We start from the raw sequence: 16,886 nt of genomic DNA, 5'->3' as shown, positions 1-16,886 counted from the left end.
CCACTGAATACTTATTTCAGACTGATCGTCATTGAAGTAGCATAATGATGAGTCTTGTCAGGGATGGATCCAGCTGTGGCTTGGCCTGATGGACGCACAGCTGTTTCACTGCCACGTGATTGCTTGGTTGCACACGTGCTTTTCAGTCTGCGGAGGGGAAGAAATGGGACTTCATTTCCCTAAGGCCTCTGCTCCTTTTGTTATATCTGTCCCTGTGTGTTGCTAGTGGCTACCAAAGAAAATGCCCAGTAGAAAACTGGAGATATGATACATTTTTCAGCTGTTTGTAGAGAAACCATTTCCAGAGGTTTAGACCAGGTTAAACCTTCATATATTTTGTAGGTTAAATTGGTATACTAATTGATAATCTTCCCCTCAGAGAGCTTACTTCCAGTCAGTCTTAAGGTGTTATCAGTGCCATCTCTAAGTAGTGATTTTGCTTTTTAGCAAGTTTTGTGGTAGTGGTTGTTAATGCTTCCAGCAGTGCAACGTAATGTCATCTGTAAAGGTAAAGCTGCTCTTCTGATTTTTAATCATTCTTGAATTTTATTTCAGGACATAACTTGGCAAGATGAACACTCAGCTCCGTTCTCCTGGGAAACAAAGGTAAATATGCAGCAATTTTATTTTTGATGTTGGTTTGTCATTTTATTTTGTTGCTTGTGCGTTTATATTGTCTTCATTTTGGGACTTAATAGACTCATGGCACCTTTATTCTATGAAAGCTGTGTACGGTGACCATCCTGCAAATGAAACAGGACAGGTGTGCCTCAATTTACATCAGCAGAAATAGAAAATGTACTTAATGAACTAATGTTTATCATTTCAAATTACAAATTCATTACAAATTATTTGATTTTTTCATTGTTAACTTTTTATACAACTTTCCACATTCAGCAAGAGCAGCGTCTCAGGTAATGTGTAAACATAACTGCATTTTGCTTTTGAAGTCAAGAGTAAGGTAGCTAGCATATATCTAGTAACTTCATTGGATTCTTTCTTAAAGCCTGTCTTATGCTTATGCTTTTTGTTACATACTAGAATGTAATGGAAGTCATTAACCCTGGGCTGTGCTAGAAGCATTGTGTTATTTCCTCTCCAAAAGACAGCTCCTTCAAATAATGTTTTCTGTGGTGAGTTAGTTTTGGGTGGGTTGGTTGGTTGGTTGGTTTTTGTTTTTCCTTGCTTTACCTCTGGTATTTTATTAAAGCATTATTTATAATGGGGTTCTCATAAGGCTAACACAGAGCCAGAGTTCTGCATCTTTCTGAACCTCCAGTGTGAGGAAGTAAACTTGACTTCCCACCACAAATATAGCACAAGTGTAATTCTTCTTGTTGAAGAAAATCTGGGGGCAAAAACACAGCTCATAGAGGGGTATGGTGGGCATGTTAACTTAATCACATTTCAGGTTTCTGTTTTCTGCTTAATCTGCCAGAGAAAGCTGCTTCTCCTGTTTCTGCCATTTTTTGCCCTTGAACTATGTAGATAATCATGTATGAGCTTATGAATATAATCTTAGCCTAATGCAGAGTAATTATTTGGAAATGCCAGTGAATACTAAATTAATCTAGCTGACCCTAGATGACTTGTCAGCCTTCCCTGCTCAAGGTCACTGCCTGTAGCTAGCACCCCATCTGTGCTTTGCAGATGCTGATTAACCTATGATTTGATGCAACTACTGGGTTGCTGCAGCCTACAGTGCTGCAGTTTAAGAGAAACTGTTGCCAGTCTTTGCTTGCCTTAAAACTGCCTTATAAGCTGTGGTGGTTCAAGAGCCAGTGTAGGATTTCCTGCAGTGGAAGCCTGGTAGCTCAGACAAGCCCTTCTGTCTTTGAGAACCCTTAGACTAAGCAGCCACTGGCTTTTAGTGTAATACAAAAGAGGCTTTTAGCATAAGTGTACTTGGGTGAAGCTGCCAATGAAAAAAAACTAGCGAGAAGAGTGCGGACCTCATTGTCAATAAGGTGAAATATATCATATGTTGGAGACAGCAGTGTTGTCTCTGCCCTACTTTTTGGTGCAAACCCTAAAACCATGTTTTGAGAATGTCGCAGCCATCATCATATTTCTGAACTCTGTCTTGATAGGATTTTTTAAGTTCCGAATTCTTCAACTTCCTGGAGATAGTGCTTCATGTAGTGTGCTGACTAGTGATCCATGGTGAGATGCATTTACGTTCAAATGGATTTTCTCTTTAATTGTTAGTTGTCTTTTAAATGCTTGTATGTCTAGTGAAGTATTTTTTCAACCCAGCCTGTGGTTTATCCCGTGCTGGTTCAGATTATTTGTATTATCCTGCTGGTGTCTCAAAATGAGGGACTGCAAAGGATAGATGCTCTAGTTTCATGCTTTTCTGTAATGAATGGAGAATTGAGGAATGAAATGGCAACACTCATATGACTGCTGAAGAAAAGTGAGATGGAGAGGAGGTTGCTTTAGATATAACTGTCTCAGCCAATCAAGCTGTGCTTCCCTCTTCCACTCCCTACTCCTCCTTGCTGACCAGAGATAAAAGCTGTGCCTCAGCTGTAGGTTGAAAAGTTGCACGACCTCTTCCTTTAGCAAAACCCTAGAGAAACCGTTTTGTCCAGCTTTACAAGGTGTGTGCAGGTTGGTTTATGAGGGTTTTTTCCGGAGGGCCTCATACTGTGTCAGTCTTCCATTTCTAAAGATGGAGATCTTGCTTCATGCTTACTGCTTGATCGCTTTCCTAACTCGTACTTTAGTAAGACAGTATTAGAAGGCAATTTCTCCGTGAGGTTATGGCTGAGGAAGAAATATCCTCACCCAGTCAGTCCAACATGGGGAAACAGTGAAGAAACCTGAATGAGCTGTAATAAAGTTGACGTGGTATAATGCATGTTCAGTGTTTTGTGAACCAGATCTGTTCCCATTGTTATTTCAGGCTGTCTGGCTCTTTCCGTTCCATGAGCTCTACCCCATGATGGCTTATTCGTTCCATAGAATTCTTTTCCCTGATCTCCCTTTAAGGCAGAGGTTTTGATTTGGTGTTTTTTCACATGTTGTTGCTGTGATGACAAAATACCTTCATTCTTTTGCAGCTTTGCTCTGGCTTACAAAAGGAGGAGAATATGTTCTTCAATTTCTGGTTTTGCAGAGAAGGAGAAAGTAGAGATGTAAATCAGTAAAACCAATAGGCTTTTTTTTTTTTTAACATTGAGAGTAATTAAAATAAAGCATCAAAATCAGTATTTTTCTGTACCTAACTTCAGGAAAACTTGAGAAGGTTGTGAGAAGAGTGAAGAAGAGGGGAGGGCATGTTTTCTGCAAGTTGTAGCCTCTCTCAGCTGTTACAGTGATGGCAGCGGTGATTCCAGTTGATTAGGTACAGACAAGTTTTTCTCAGGGTAGCCAGCGCAATGGATTCCCTAATTCCATGACTGCCAAACTTACCCAGAGAACAGTGTATTAAGTTGTTGTCATTTGGGGCAGAATGTTGTTGAAGGGCTTGATAACTTCACTACTGTCAAAAGTAAAAAAATAAACTTTTCTGTGTTCTCCTTTTAATGTCAGATATGGCTTAAGTCGTTGGCATTACAGCAAACACTTGAATGAGTGTCTCCACCATTTTTAGCTGTCTTTTAGCTGCTTGTCTTGCATTTTTATTTTTAAACCCTCAGACAAGGCAAACAAAGCAGAAATATAATGTAAATTGCTGAGTTTGCTGTTAGACAGCATTTAAAATACTAATATTTTTAGAAGAAAACTGTAGCACTTTTCAGAAGGAAAACTACTCAGGAAGCAAAGAGTTCTCATGGCACTGCAAATAAGATGACATTTTAAAACTAGAGATTGAATTGGAGAGAATGATTTGGTTCATGGGTGGAGCCCTCATGAACATAACACAGCTTGAAATGTGGGTTACATTTTTAACTGGAGCTAAAGCCAGGTTTATGAATTTAGGGCATTCTATTTATGGCTTCAGGTTTAAGTGAGATGAAAGCTGACACTTTGGCTGAGTTTATCCTTTGAGGTTTCTTGGTTTGTTTGAAGTAAAAATTCAGTGAAACTCAGCATGGATCCCAAGATATAAATGGAAAACAAGAATCATGCCTGGGTTTGGAAATAAAATTTCTCTACAACTCTTGTGAACTCAGAACTTTCTGGTTTTGGTGTTGGGTTTTGGGGTTTTTTTTAATAATCTAGTGGTAGGGTAGCCAATATAATTTCAGTCTGCCACCTCAGCCTTCACTTCAAATGTGCAGAGCAGCATGGGAGTAAGTTGGAATTTATTTCTAATTCATGCTATTGACTAAAATATGTTTTATTCCAAATACTTAAAATTGCCACACGCGTATCTAAAATTTGTTGGTCTTGATACAGGTAGAATAGTTGCGAAGGTAGCTTCAGAGAGCCCTTTTTGTACTTTTTAACTCCTAGCTTTTTCCTCCTTCAGCTCTCCACTACTTTCAACAGGCCCTCAGATATTTGTTGAAAAGAGAAGCCATCAAGATGTGTTTAACAACAAACAAGCAAATAAAAAGCAAGAGTAGAAAGTGTCAAGCTTCAGTCCCTTCAATAATCTGGTTGCTGCCTCCCTGTCTGAATTCCCTAGTTCTGTTGCTGCAGAAGTGATCCAATCCCATCGATGATTTAGAAAGAAAAAAAAAAAAAATTTTCCTTATAAAAAACATGGTTTGCAAACTGTTTCTATATCTAAAACTGAAAGACAGTCTTCAATAGCGTTCTTTGTACAAGTCCTAGTTGGGTTTTTGTTTAGGTTTTTGTTTTTAATAGGGAGAAGGTGGTAGAAAATGTTTTTTTTTTTTCTCCTTCTTTAGCAGCTTGGTACTAGAATTGTTTGTTACAAACTATACTTCGGTGTGGTTTTTTTTTTTTTATCAAGCTGGCATAAATGGCGATGCTTCCTTGAAAGGAGAGAAGAGTGGTGTCTGAGGTTTGGGGTTTTCGCTTCCATTTTTGATCTAGACTACAGAAGTAAGAATTCGGTTGGCTATTAGTTCTTGAGGCAAAAAAAAAGGCAGCCTGAACTCGTGGTAATAGTAGCTGTATTCAAGGCTTATTTTAATGTGTGTGGCCAGATGTTCTTAGCTAAGGATTCAATTACCAATTGTCAATCTTTAGAGAGTTGGTTTTGAGCATAAATCAATCATGCACATACCAGATGCTGTCACAATGAGTTTGCTCAGGCTACCCAGTAACAGTGGCAGACTAGAATGCTGTTCATATCAAACAGTAGATCATGAAATTTCCCCCAAAGCTCCATGCTTTGTATGTTTGGTGTTGTCTTTCCGTATGGACTAAAATTACTTAGATTGGTTTTGAGTGCTTTGTTATATTTTTGCCCTTGCAAATGGTCTTTGCTGGCCTGAAGTTTTTTTCTGACTCTGAAAAGATCCCGAAAGCACCCATGGTGCGCACAGGAAACAGAGCAAAACCTGCAACTACTTAGGTTCCACATTTATGTTGGTTTTGTTCATTCAGCAAAGCAAAGTTGTCTTCTAAATAATTTTAAATTTGGCTTTCTTACCTCTGCATATATCAAGCTGCGCTTAAAACAAGTTGCTTTTGACAGTGTTTCTGCAGTCCTTGTCTCAAAAATTTGGATTTTTCAGGCTGCCAAGCAAAACAATTTCTTTTGGCGGTGCTTGTTTGACTGTTCAGTAAAATACTACACATTCCTGATGAGTTAGTAAGATGCCTTAAAAAAAAAAAAGCTACTGGGTTCTTTGTGGTCATCTTGTTTTTAATATAAACTTAAGAACTGAGACCTGATTTTATACAGTATTATTAAATCATTACATTCCTAGTGTGTGGTGCCTCTCTTTTAGAGTACATTGTTTCCTATGACTATATACAGCCAGTGTTATGATGTGGTGCATTATCCCTGCCTTTGGACTGAAGTTAGGTCTAAAATGTTTAATCCGATAAATAAAATTCCTAAATACGTTAATATGATCTTTTAAAGGAAATATGGACACACGATTTCCTAAACCCTGTAGTTTTGAATATTACTTATATTTATTAGATAGAAAAATGATCCAAGACCTAGACAGCCTTTATTTTAACCCTTGCAGTGGTTTGGGATGAGAGGGGTAATACTGAAAAGAACAGAGATCCCCAGGTTTGTTCTGCTTCAAAATCCTACTTTGTGCCTGCTTTCACATGCACACTCTCTCTTAATGTGTTGAGAATTACTTGCTCTTGCAATATCTTGAAAATACTACTGCTGTTAACAGGTTATATTTAAATTCTGATAACTTTTAGAAATTGGAGTTGGGACTGTACTAGCCTGTCTGTACACTCTCGAGACTTTCTGGGCTGAACGATTCCCAGAAGTACAATTTGGACAAATGATAGGAAAAAGAAAGTATTTTTATTTTATTCCTTAGATGGAGAATTGAAGTACAGAAAGTGCAACTCATTCGAAGTCACATAAAATGTGTAAAAACAGCTGGGACTGAAACCTATCTCTAGAACCTCAAACTGTGCCTAAATGACAATTCACTTTGGACCATCAAGTCTCATGCAGTGTTCAGTGTTTGCTTCCCCAAGGTGGCAGCTGGCAGAGTGCCGCAAGCACAGTTTGCTGCTAAGTGCTCAAGTGCACAGCTGGAGCTCACAGCAGCAATGCCTCAGCCCGAAGAAAGCGAATGTGCAGTATGGCCCTTATGGACCAGCTGCTGCCATAAGTTTGATTGGGGCCAGGAGAAATGTGCATCAAGATATTCTTACGGCTGTCAAACCTAAAGGAAAAGGAAGTGGGGTTTGGGGGGAGTAACTGTCTTTTAAATGTCGTTTCCTTCCTTCTCCTACTGACCCAATCAATTGCCAATTTGCAATCTGATGTAAGAAATTGAGAGCAGAACACTAATTAAACTCACATTTCTAGTGCTAGTGACTCATTAGAATGTACAGGACTACTCATGATGTAAATGTCAGCATGGGGCGTTTCACACATGGCTCTTCTCCATTTCTGTGTGAAATTACCTCCCTGCTTACTCTGCTGCTCTGTTGTTGGTTTTTTTTTTTTAAGGGGAGGGTGTTTATACTATTTTATTGCCAATTTTGTGACTTGAAAGATGTTGCATATTAATAATTTTCTTTCATCAGCCACATTTCTTACAGGTTCAGATGTCGTAAGTAACCTTGAAGTCAAATAGAAGCATTATGTATTTCAAGGAAGATAGAATATCTTGTGACTGGTCCACAGAAGTTCTTGGCTTCTTGAGCTAAATTCTAGAAGCAGAATTACACATCTGACCTCTCAGGGCTGCATTTGCATCATGCTGAGACACAGTGCTTTCAGAACCTGCCGGGGTAGTCTTGACTTCTTTCGGGGAGAAGGCAAACTCCTGAGGAAATGTTTTCATTCACTTCCTCATTCAATTCACATTCATTATTCCATGTCAGGTTATGAACTGTTTAATCTTCAGAGCATACAGCGATGCAAATATACAGTCTTAAATGTCAGGTGGTCCTGTCTTCTGAAATGGGAAGTACACCCCACATCCTGGGTTCTAAAAGGACAGAGAGGGCATCCTCTCCAGAACATGCATCCACAAGCAAGTTGGAAAGGGTCCAGCTGCCTAAAGTTGAGCTGCAGTGCCATACTCTTCTCCACACCAGAAGTGGTCTGCTGCTTCCAAACCAGATCTCTGAGTTTATGTTTGGACCCATACAGAAACATGACCCCCCCATAAAACATGGCCACAGGCAATGGCTTTTGCTCCACAGCATAGGAACTTCCCAGGAGGCCTGGCTTTGCTTGTCTATCTTGCTGCCATTGAAAGGCAAAGCCATCTTGCACGTTTTCCTTTTTCTAATTTTTGTTCTAACAGAACAGCCCTGCATCCCTTCCATCACTGTTTTTCGTGAATTTTGTTTCCAACGCTGTTCTGGTGGATCTGGGCCTGTGATGTGGGCACTGACCTTCCCTCTCTCTTGGGCTGAGAGTGAAGGAATCATTTTACCGAAACTGACTGCTGCTGTGGTGGCCTTGAGCTACTGTTGTCTCTAGTGTGAGTCCTGGGATAGGATACTCAGGAGAAGGAAGACTGTTGAAGGATAGAAAGTAGTACTGCTTTAATTCCTACATGACAAGGTACTTAAGTCTTCCAAGATAGTTGTTTTTTTTTTTTTTCTCCTTGGATATTGAGGAAGTGCCAGTCTATTTTATATTGCATTGTGGGGTTTTTAAGCTGGGTTTTATCAGCTCTGAAGTCTTAAATCGTCTTAACCTGAGGGTAGTAAATCTCTATTTGGTAGTATTGCCAAATAAGCTTAGGGAAGTAAATCCCTATTTTAATATAGGGAATGATAGTCACTGTAAATAATCCTCAACACCATTGCATCTACAGTTTGTTTATGCAGATTTTTCTGAGGAAAAATCTCCTGCTCTTACTTCATGACTTTTGTTTTTTAAAAAAAAATTGGAACACTAAGGTTTTTTCCGCTTATTTTTTTGCAGGCAGGGTGGGCTGTTAAGCTATGTGGTGAGAGTTGCATGTATCCTTGCACTCACTCACCATATTCTAGCTGAGCTATTATTACTTACAGCTTGTTTATGTTCTGCATCTTTTGATAACACAGTATATTCTTAATGGAAACACACAGCTTGGTGCTTGGAAAAATATCTTATGTATCTAATTCTTTAGAAAGGTCAGATGTTAGTCCATGAATCAAGTTACACATAGTCAGCTGCTGACTGTTTAAAAAAAAGGTTTTATAAATGTTCAGTTGCTGAGTTAACATTTGCATTTTGATGAGAAGTTTCTGAATATTAACTACTAAGAGTGTGAGACCTGCTAGATCTAGAGTCCCTTTGAACTTAACGTGTACAATAATATAGGACTCGAGATCAAACACTTCTGGTGAAAATGATATGTAACTGGGACTTGTTTTAGATTCAGGCCCATAGATGCTATTGCAGTTTTATTCGGGAAAGGCCAGATAATGAAGCAGAATGGAGAAAACAAGTCTGTAATGAACTTCAGAAGTATCTATTAACCATGTGTAGCAAAAGGTAGTATTTGAAACGCCTTCTGAATTTTTTCAAAACTAATCAGGTCCTTAATGACAACAGCATAGGTCTAAAAATAAATGCTTTTTTTTTTCATTTTTTGTTCCTTTTTACAAACAAAAATCTAGACATTAGGTTGTTCTTTTCTAGTATTTGCTATAGTGCTGTGCTTATAAATACAGTAATGCTTAAAGTGTTCCTCAGAGTGAAACAAGGCTTAAGTTCTATTGGCCTAAAGAGTGTTCAGCTAGTTGACGAACAAAATTGCTGAAGTGGCGGTGAGTAAAATGAACAATCTGAAGTATCATTCACTTTTGGGTGGCTTTTGCAAGATCTGTATCATGCTTTAACTGTGTTCAGTTGCTTCCTTGACCTAGTGTTACCTCTCAGAAATGAGTACAGCTCTCTGCACTGCAAGTGAAAACAAAGCAAGGTTCTGGAATAAGTGAAGAACTCGTCCTGCTGGAGTTGTTTCTCTGCCTTCAGAGGGGCATTAGAATTGTAAAAACCACTTATCTACACATCCCCATTACATCTAATCCTTATCTTGGAAGTAGATGTAGTTTTAATTAACATGTTGCCAACTATTTCAAGGACAGTAATGGAAGATTGCCTTTTAAACTACACTGTAAAGCTTTTTTGCTTTATATTTTAATGTAAAACATCTATGGTTTTCACAGTACATTCACAACTGCTCTAATGTTTTAGCGCCACTGTTCTAATGTTTTAGTGCTGTGCATGCTATGCACTATCTTGGAGAGCACCAGGTCACTCGAATATGAATTCCTTTCTCCAATTCCTCTGCAGCAGGTCTAGGACGCTTATGTTTGCTTGTAGTTCAGTCTTTTAAAAATTGTTATTGTATGTAACTACAAAGATAGACATTTATGGAGGAAAAACTTAGCTTTGCTGTGTCATCTCCTATCTGGGAGTTGTCTAGCTGTGGTTTTATCCATGTGCATCAAGATCAGAAGTCCAAAACCATGTCTTTGTGAAGGGCTTTGAAATACTGTTTTTCTTTACCCCTGAACAGAGTCAGATGGAGTTTAGCATTGCATCTCTATCCATCCAAGAACAAGGTGGTGCCCAACCGCAAAATGAACAGAGGCAACCTGTTAAAGCAACACCTGGAGTCCAAGTCCCTAAATCTTCTCAGGCCAGTAAGACCCCTGGCCCTGATGGGTTGATAGCATCCAGAAAGGAAGAGGAGTCCTCTTTCTGGAAGATAAATGCAGAGCGCTCAAAATTTGAAGGAGACAAGTCTGAGTTCCAGTCCCTGACCCCCAGCCAGATCAAGTCCATGGAGAAAGGAGAGAAACCCCTTCCCTCTTTTTACAGACAAGAGTCTGCTCCAAAGGAGGTGGCAAAAGCTGAGAAGCCCAGCGTAACTAAAGCTGTCACTCCCAGCCTCCCTTCTGTATCTCTTGAATGGGAGAAACCTCAGCCCACTCAACTCCCCGCTAGTTCTCTAGATGATTTCTTTCCTCCTGACCCACCACATGACCTGGCATCTTCTAGGACAAATGAGGAAGATACAGATGGCACTATACTTAGAGATCCACAAATGCCTGGACAGGTGAGGACTGATATATCCACTGCCCTTGGATTTAAAAACTCTATAGCACATTAAAATCCAGCAAGGCTAATGTGGAAGATCAGGGACTCCATAAAGCATTAAGATATAGCTGACCTTGCTGACTTTTTATCCTGCAGCTTTAAAGAAGTCTGCGTAACCAACATGTTAACTGCTATTGTTGTTTTAGTTGAGTATTTTTTAACATAGTAAAGTGCATAGGATAAAGGCATCATTTAAATATAATACCAGGAATGCTGACATGGCATCCAGTGGCTAACTGACAGTGAGCTACTGAATTGGGGTAAAGAGCTTGCTATATCAAGTAAAAAAGTTGTTTTGGTTTGGTTTGGGTGTTTTTGAAACAGCGAAACACTTAATGGAAAAAGTCTTTTTTATCTTGAAAAGTAGATAAACTAGAGTCTGGGATACTTTATTGGCACACAGAGCATAGTGGTGAATGGCAGACTAGTTTCTCAGCTGTTTTATGCAGTAGCCCAACAGCCGCTTCCCAGTGTTGTGTCCCAGTCAGCTGGTCTGGTTTCAAATGTTTTTTCTTAAACTCCAAAATGGAAATGGAATGAGCTTCCAGAATTAGCCTTCTCAATGTTTTTTTTTTTTAAATAAAAAACCCCAAACAACCCAACAACAACAAAAAATTAACCTTGAGCAGCTCAATAGCCAATTGAAGTTATTTTAAAAGCAAATTATGATCTTTGAGAAAAGAAAGGGAACAACAGGGTCTGACATGTAGAGGAAAAGAAAAGATATGTGAAAACTGAAGTAGAGGGGTAGCTACTCAAACAGAGCAGTGTTGTTCTGCAGTGCTGTTTGGAATCTGTACCATCACTGGCACAAGCCTGACATGTTACTGTACACCTCAAGCATGTGGCATAGCTTTTTCTCCACCATATTTTCCCAACAGTGATTGTTTAAATTCCCAGCAAGGTAAGGTCAGAAAGATGCAGGAAGAAGTAAATACTTGCATGAGAAGTAAGTAGCAGCACTTAGGAGAGAACAATACTTAAGCCACTTCAGTATTTGGAGCCCTATGTTTAGTTAGTTATTTCTGAAGCTAAGTCATAATGCTTCTTGAGCTGTTTTGCTACAAATTGTGACCGCAGTAGTCCTGTGATTTTCGTTAAAGGCTTTATCATGTTCTCTAAAAAGAAATGGTTTGTTACAGGTTTAATTCCTTAGTGAATGTTTTCTATCTAACTGAAATAGTTTGAAAAACCTGATTTTTCTCTCCATGGAGAGACAATCCTCCCATGTCAAAATGTGAACAGAGTAGCAGAGAAGATAGTATGATAGAATTTTCTTCATTTTCTCTTCCCTGTATTATTTTCATTTCCTCTTTTCCCTGTTCTGGGGAATAGAGCCATCCTCTAGGAAAAGAACCCAGAGACTCAGCTGGAGCCTTGAATAGTCTTCTTGAACACTAAAATTACCTTAAATGTCATGGCTAAAAGTGCAGCACTGCAGGAGCAAACGTTCTTGGTAGGCTAGTAAATAACTTGTCAGCCAAGTTTGAACTGTGTGGTTCTCTGGAAACAACTGTCTGCCATTGCAACAGGCAATCCATTGAATTAGTGATGCTTACATTCCATGTTTGTTTCATTCTCTGCAATTCTCACTCTAGTCTAAAAATTTATCTTTATGAATTTTTCCATGGGGAAAAATTAAGATTTTTGTCTGCAGACCACTACAGGAATCTTATTTTTATCTGGAATTTTGGACATTGTGAGTATTTTTCCATGTCTAGCATTTTCTGGTGTGGGTTCTTAGAGCAGGGTGGAGAACTTGAAATGCTGGCAGACAACCTTTTAAACTTTCTTTTGTAGGTGGACAGTCAAGTACTGAGTTTGTAATACCGTAATTAACAACCACATCTTATTTCTTTTTCTTTTCTTGCAGACTAGTACAAGCAATGTTATCTTGAAGACTGGCTTTGATTTTCTAGACAACTGGTAAAAGATACATCAAAATAGATCAAACCAGTTTTAGAGAAGGAGTGAAATATCTTTCTTGTTGTATGTTAATTTACTAGCATTTGTGTCTTTTTCTAGAAGTAACTTTCAAACTCTTAAATGTTGCCTTTGTATAAACTTTTGTAATACCATATGCATTTTTGTTTTTTAAACAGTGGTAGAAGTGTGGTTTCATTTGGATATTTTTTAGTATCTGTTAAAATTTTTAGTAGCTACTGTATTGAGAGGGTGGGAAAAGTTACCATACACGTTAAAGAAAAACAAATGAGAGTCTCCATATCCTAGAAATAGAACTGTAAGACCAGACTGCTCTTTTCAATTGAAACCTGGCTAGCATGGCTTGTGAGAAGTAGCGTTGCACATGCAATGGTTCCAAATAAGGAAATAATTCCATACTTCAGATAACTAGCAAAAGCAGTATGAAGAAGCAGCACACAGAAGAATTGTGTTGGTTTCTATATTTCATTTAGTTTGAAAGTAACTTTTGCACCACTTATTTGAAAAGTTTGGAAACACTTTTCTTTTGAAGAGGGCAAAGGCATTACCAAAATGATGGATGCAAAGAAGCACTGTGTTTGTGCACTACAAATCTGCAAAAATGACATAAGAGTAACAAAAATGTCCTGGGGACATGACAGGCATTGCTGGTCTTTGGATTAAAGATTTGGGGGTTGGTGGAGGGGAATGGGACAACACCTAATGAATGGGAGAAACTGTTTTCAGGGAACACAAGAGTAACGATTTCACTGCCTCCTTACTAGAGCATCACTCTTTGTTACAGTAGTGCTGGAAGTACAGCACTGGGAATTGCTGGAGTGTAGATTACCTTTGTGTCAGGAAACCACTATGTTTGTGGGAGGTCATAGCAGTATAAGGCTTCTTTGCTTTTTAAGCAGCTTATTGTCTCAAGGACTCATCAACTTTGGTGCTTTTTCCTCCTTGTGGGTACGTTCTCTTCGGCGTTCAACATCTGGGTTACGTTTGTCCCCGAGGTGCAGAGAGGCATCTCAGGGTGGCCCTCAGCAGACTTGCCTCCAGTTCTGCCTTCGAACGATCTTTTCTTGGTGTTTAAAATGTAGAGAACAAGACTAGCTGTTGTTTGAATCTGTCGTCTCTGAAATGCAGCATGATTTACACACTGACTCTCACTGTGTTTACCTCACCTTCAAGCCTTAATTCCCCCTACGCACAGCCAGTGACTGGTCTGCTCCAATGCCAAAGGTTTGACCTCTCCCTTTACCTCAGCAGTAGTCCCATAGCATTTGTTTGGGGTAGAAGGCAAAACACAGGGCTCTGATGGCTCTAATGGGCCCCAGTCAAGGGTATAGGAAGGTCACCATCTCCTGGACCACAGTTATGCTAGGCTTCTCATGGATTAGCACTTGATGTTTGGTTCAGTGCCAGGGGCAGTTAAATGTGCAGAGCTGGATGCTCCGGATTTTCTTCTGCCTGTTACAGGAAGAGTTTGAGATGTCCTGGAAGAATCCTTGCCTCTAATTAGTGTGCTGCTTGCTCTGAACAAGCAGAGGATGCTGATAGAGCATTAAACTTGTTGATCAAGGAAAACGCCGTAAGCTGCTACTCACACACACACACCCATCCCCACCCCACCCCCCAAAGCAAAAAAGAAACACAAAGCCCAAAACCTCCAGTTTTTCTAGTGTTTTCTGAAAAGGTTTCTTAGCTAAAGGGGAAGATTGCCGCAGAGTAAGTGGCAATAAGTCATTGCATAGCCTTATTTATACACTTCTGAAAGCTTCTTTACACGCTTCCTGAGATGTAGAAACTCCTGTAGTTCTTGGATATTGTCTCTCATTCAGCAGTTCAGAAAATACTTGTTATTTCTACCAGCCTGGACTTTACTGCTGGTTTTTCTTATCTGACCTTTTTTAGCATTTGCTACGAGCATCCAGCATTAATATAGCTTAGAACAACTTCAGCACAAATTCTTTAGGTGTATAATTAGTATTGACTTGCACCTTCTTTTCAAAGCTGACAAATGTTAACCCTGGGGTTTACCGTTACCAGTGAATCTAATTTTCTGTACATCCAGCTGCTGAAGAGTTATAAAGCCAACATGAAGATATGCATTCTGATCTTACTTCCATGTGGGGAGAGCTGAAAGGAAAGTCTTGTGTAGTTGAGGAGTGTTACTTTAAGCCTCTGCTAAACACCTTAAAGCTTCTTAGGGAAGAACATGGGCTGCCTGTCTCTTCCATCAGCTATCTTGACCCTAATACACATTGGGACCAGCTGGTAGAACATGCTGCAGAACTTTTTACTTATCCTGGTAGGTTTTTCCTGTGCTTTGACAAGAGTTGATGCTCCTTCTTTCTTTAATATGTTTTTATTAAACATTCTTACAAAAAAAATGTACTTGGTCACATTTTATATAAACAATGTTTTAATAAAGTCACTTTAAATAGAACATTCAAGGATTCTGTGCTGCTCTGTGTGTTGTCCTTTACACTCTGCTTTCCTCAGTACCCTTGGAGCTGTTTGGGACATCTTGCCCGAGAGGCAGTCAAGAACGATCTGGTCTAGAATTTAGAAATAGAATTTTTCAAATCAGTAAAAAAAAATCAATAAAAGAAAAATCAATACACTGCAGCTGTTTTCCAAGCTTTTAAGGGAGGCCGTTTGGGGAGGTATCTTTGCTTTATCATTTTATCTGACAGCTGAGGACAGGATGAGATTTGGGACTTTTTACAAAGACTAAAACCTACTTGTATTTCACTGTAACAGGATTAAACCTAACACACACGAACACGCACCCCCCTTTCCCAGTATCTTCAGGTAATCCAGAGCAGGATTTGGATCAATATCGCGGGAACAATTTGGAAACTGGAGGCTGTGGTTTAACTCCAGCTGGCAACTAAGCACCGCACAGCCTCTCACTCACTCCCCCAGCGTCGGGATGGGGCTGAGAATCGGAAATGCAGAATTGAGAAAGCTCCTGGGTTAAGACAGTTTAACAGGTAAAGCAAAAGCCACGCACACAAGCGAAGCAAAATGAGGAATTCATTCACTGCTTCCTATCGGCGGCTCACTGTACTTGGTGCAAATGACCTGAACTAGCAATGACAACTTCCAGGCAGTTTTTCTGTCAGGTGATGGTTATGTACGGGTTTTAAAACCATGTCACAAAAATGAAGATGCTTGCAGAGGCCACTGGGTAGCCTCACTTTCTGACTTTTGTCTTATGCAGCAAGTTCTCAAAGTGTAAGAGAATCAGATGTGCAGCTACACGGATAGTGTTTCTTCTGTGTTCCCATATCCATTTCTTCCAGAAAAACAATTCAATTTGGTTTATGCTTGAGCTAAATTTCTACCAACAGCTAAAAAGGTACTTGAAGAAGGATTTGGTTTAGAGAGACTCAACAGCCAATTAAGGTATGGCAATCCAACTGCATTTAGAATCTGGCCTACATATAGTTTTGATTCTGTCTTACTTAAGTTCTATCTTAACTTTTAAAAGTCCTTTCTAATAAAGGCGTATCTACAATATCTGGGTACCGTCTTGGCATGTGAAGTCAGCAGGTCTTGTGACTGAGTGATGACTTGTAACGGCAGAGTAGAAAACACGCTGCCGCTGCCCACCAAAGGATAGCGATCAATTTATTTATTAGCGACTTAAGTCATAGAGGCTGAGATTCAGACAGGACAGAGCTGTCTGAGGTGGAGCAGCATCCAGCAGGTAGAGTCCTGTTTGCTCAGCAACAGCATCCCCCAAAGAGCTCTCAAGTCCTGTACTTGAGATACAAACCTGTCTGGCGGTTATCCCCAGACAGGCTCCCAGGCTTTGCTGTCCAACTTAGCCCGTGACTGACTTGGTTCTGTATGTTACTGTTCCTGTGAAGGCACACCCATAATTTGGCTGTCCTACATTTGTGAGTTAATGCGTTAATGCGGGTGAAAGCCTTTACAGAGCAGGCAGCCAGGCACACCTGATTCTTCTCAACAGGACACTGTCTACATCTTATCATCCCCTTTTCACATTACACATCTACGCATAATACAACCAAGTACTTCACAGGGAGGATCTACATCTTCATCTCCCACATCACATTCATTGACTCTAGAGGGTGCAGTCAAAGCTCCTCAGATGGTGAGAGATCAGATGATCACATTTGTTTGCATCCCTAATCCAGCAGTTCCCAGCAGTATTGAATTGCACCCGAAGGATGCTGATCTGAGCCCAAGTTTATTCATAGAATCATAGCATCATTTTGGTTGGAAGAGACCTTTAAGATCAAGTCCAGCCATTAATCCAGCACTGGCAGGTCACCACTAAAACACGTTCCTCTCAACACAT

At 39.7% G+C, this 16,886-nt stretch overlaps 1 protein-coding gene across 1 annotated transcript; it reads left to right on the top strand.

The window, feature by feature from the left end:
* The first annotated feature begins 561 nt into the window (after positions 1–561).
* LOC104494973 (chromosome unknown open reading frame, human C1orf198) lies at positions 562–12,838 on the top strand. The gene is made up of 3 exons (XM_010137881.1): positions 562–606; positions 10,041–10,583; positions 12,498–12,838. Exons 2-3 carry the CDS (start codon positions 10,047–10,049, stop codon positions 12,552–12,554), a joined length of 594 nt encoding a protein of 197 aa, XP_010136183.1. The 5' UTR covers positions 562–606; positions 10,041–10,046; the 3' UTR covers positions 12,555–12,838.
* Positions 12,839–16,886: the final 4,048 nt, after the last annotated feature.

Source organism: Buceros rhinoceros, unplaced genomic scaffold (assembly GCF_000710305.1).
Source record: "Buceros rhinoceros silvestris isolate BGI_N320 unplaced genomic scaffold, ASM71030v1 scaffold1866, whole genome shotgun sequence".
Classification (NCBI taxonomy): domain Eukaryota; kingdom Metazoa; phylum Chordata; class Aves; order Bucerotiformes; family Bucerotidae; genus Buceros; species Buceros rhinoceros.
Note: the sequence above shows the minus strand (reverse complement) of the source record. Positions and strands in the feature narration are given on the sequence as shown.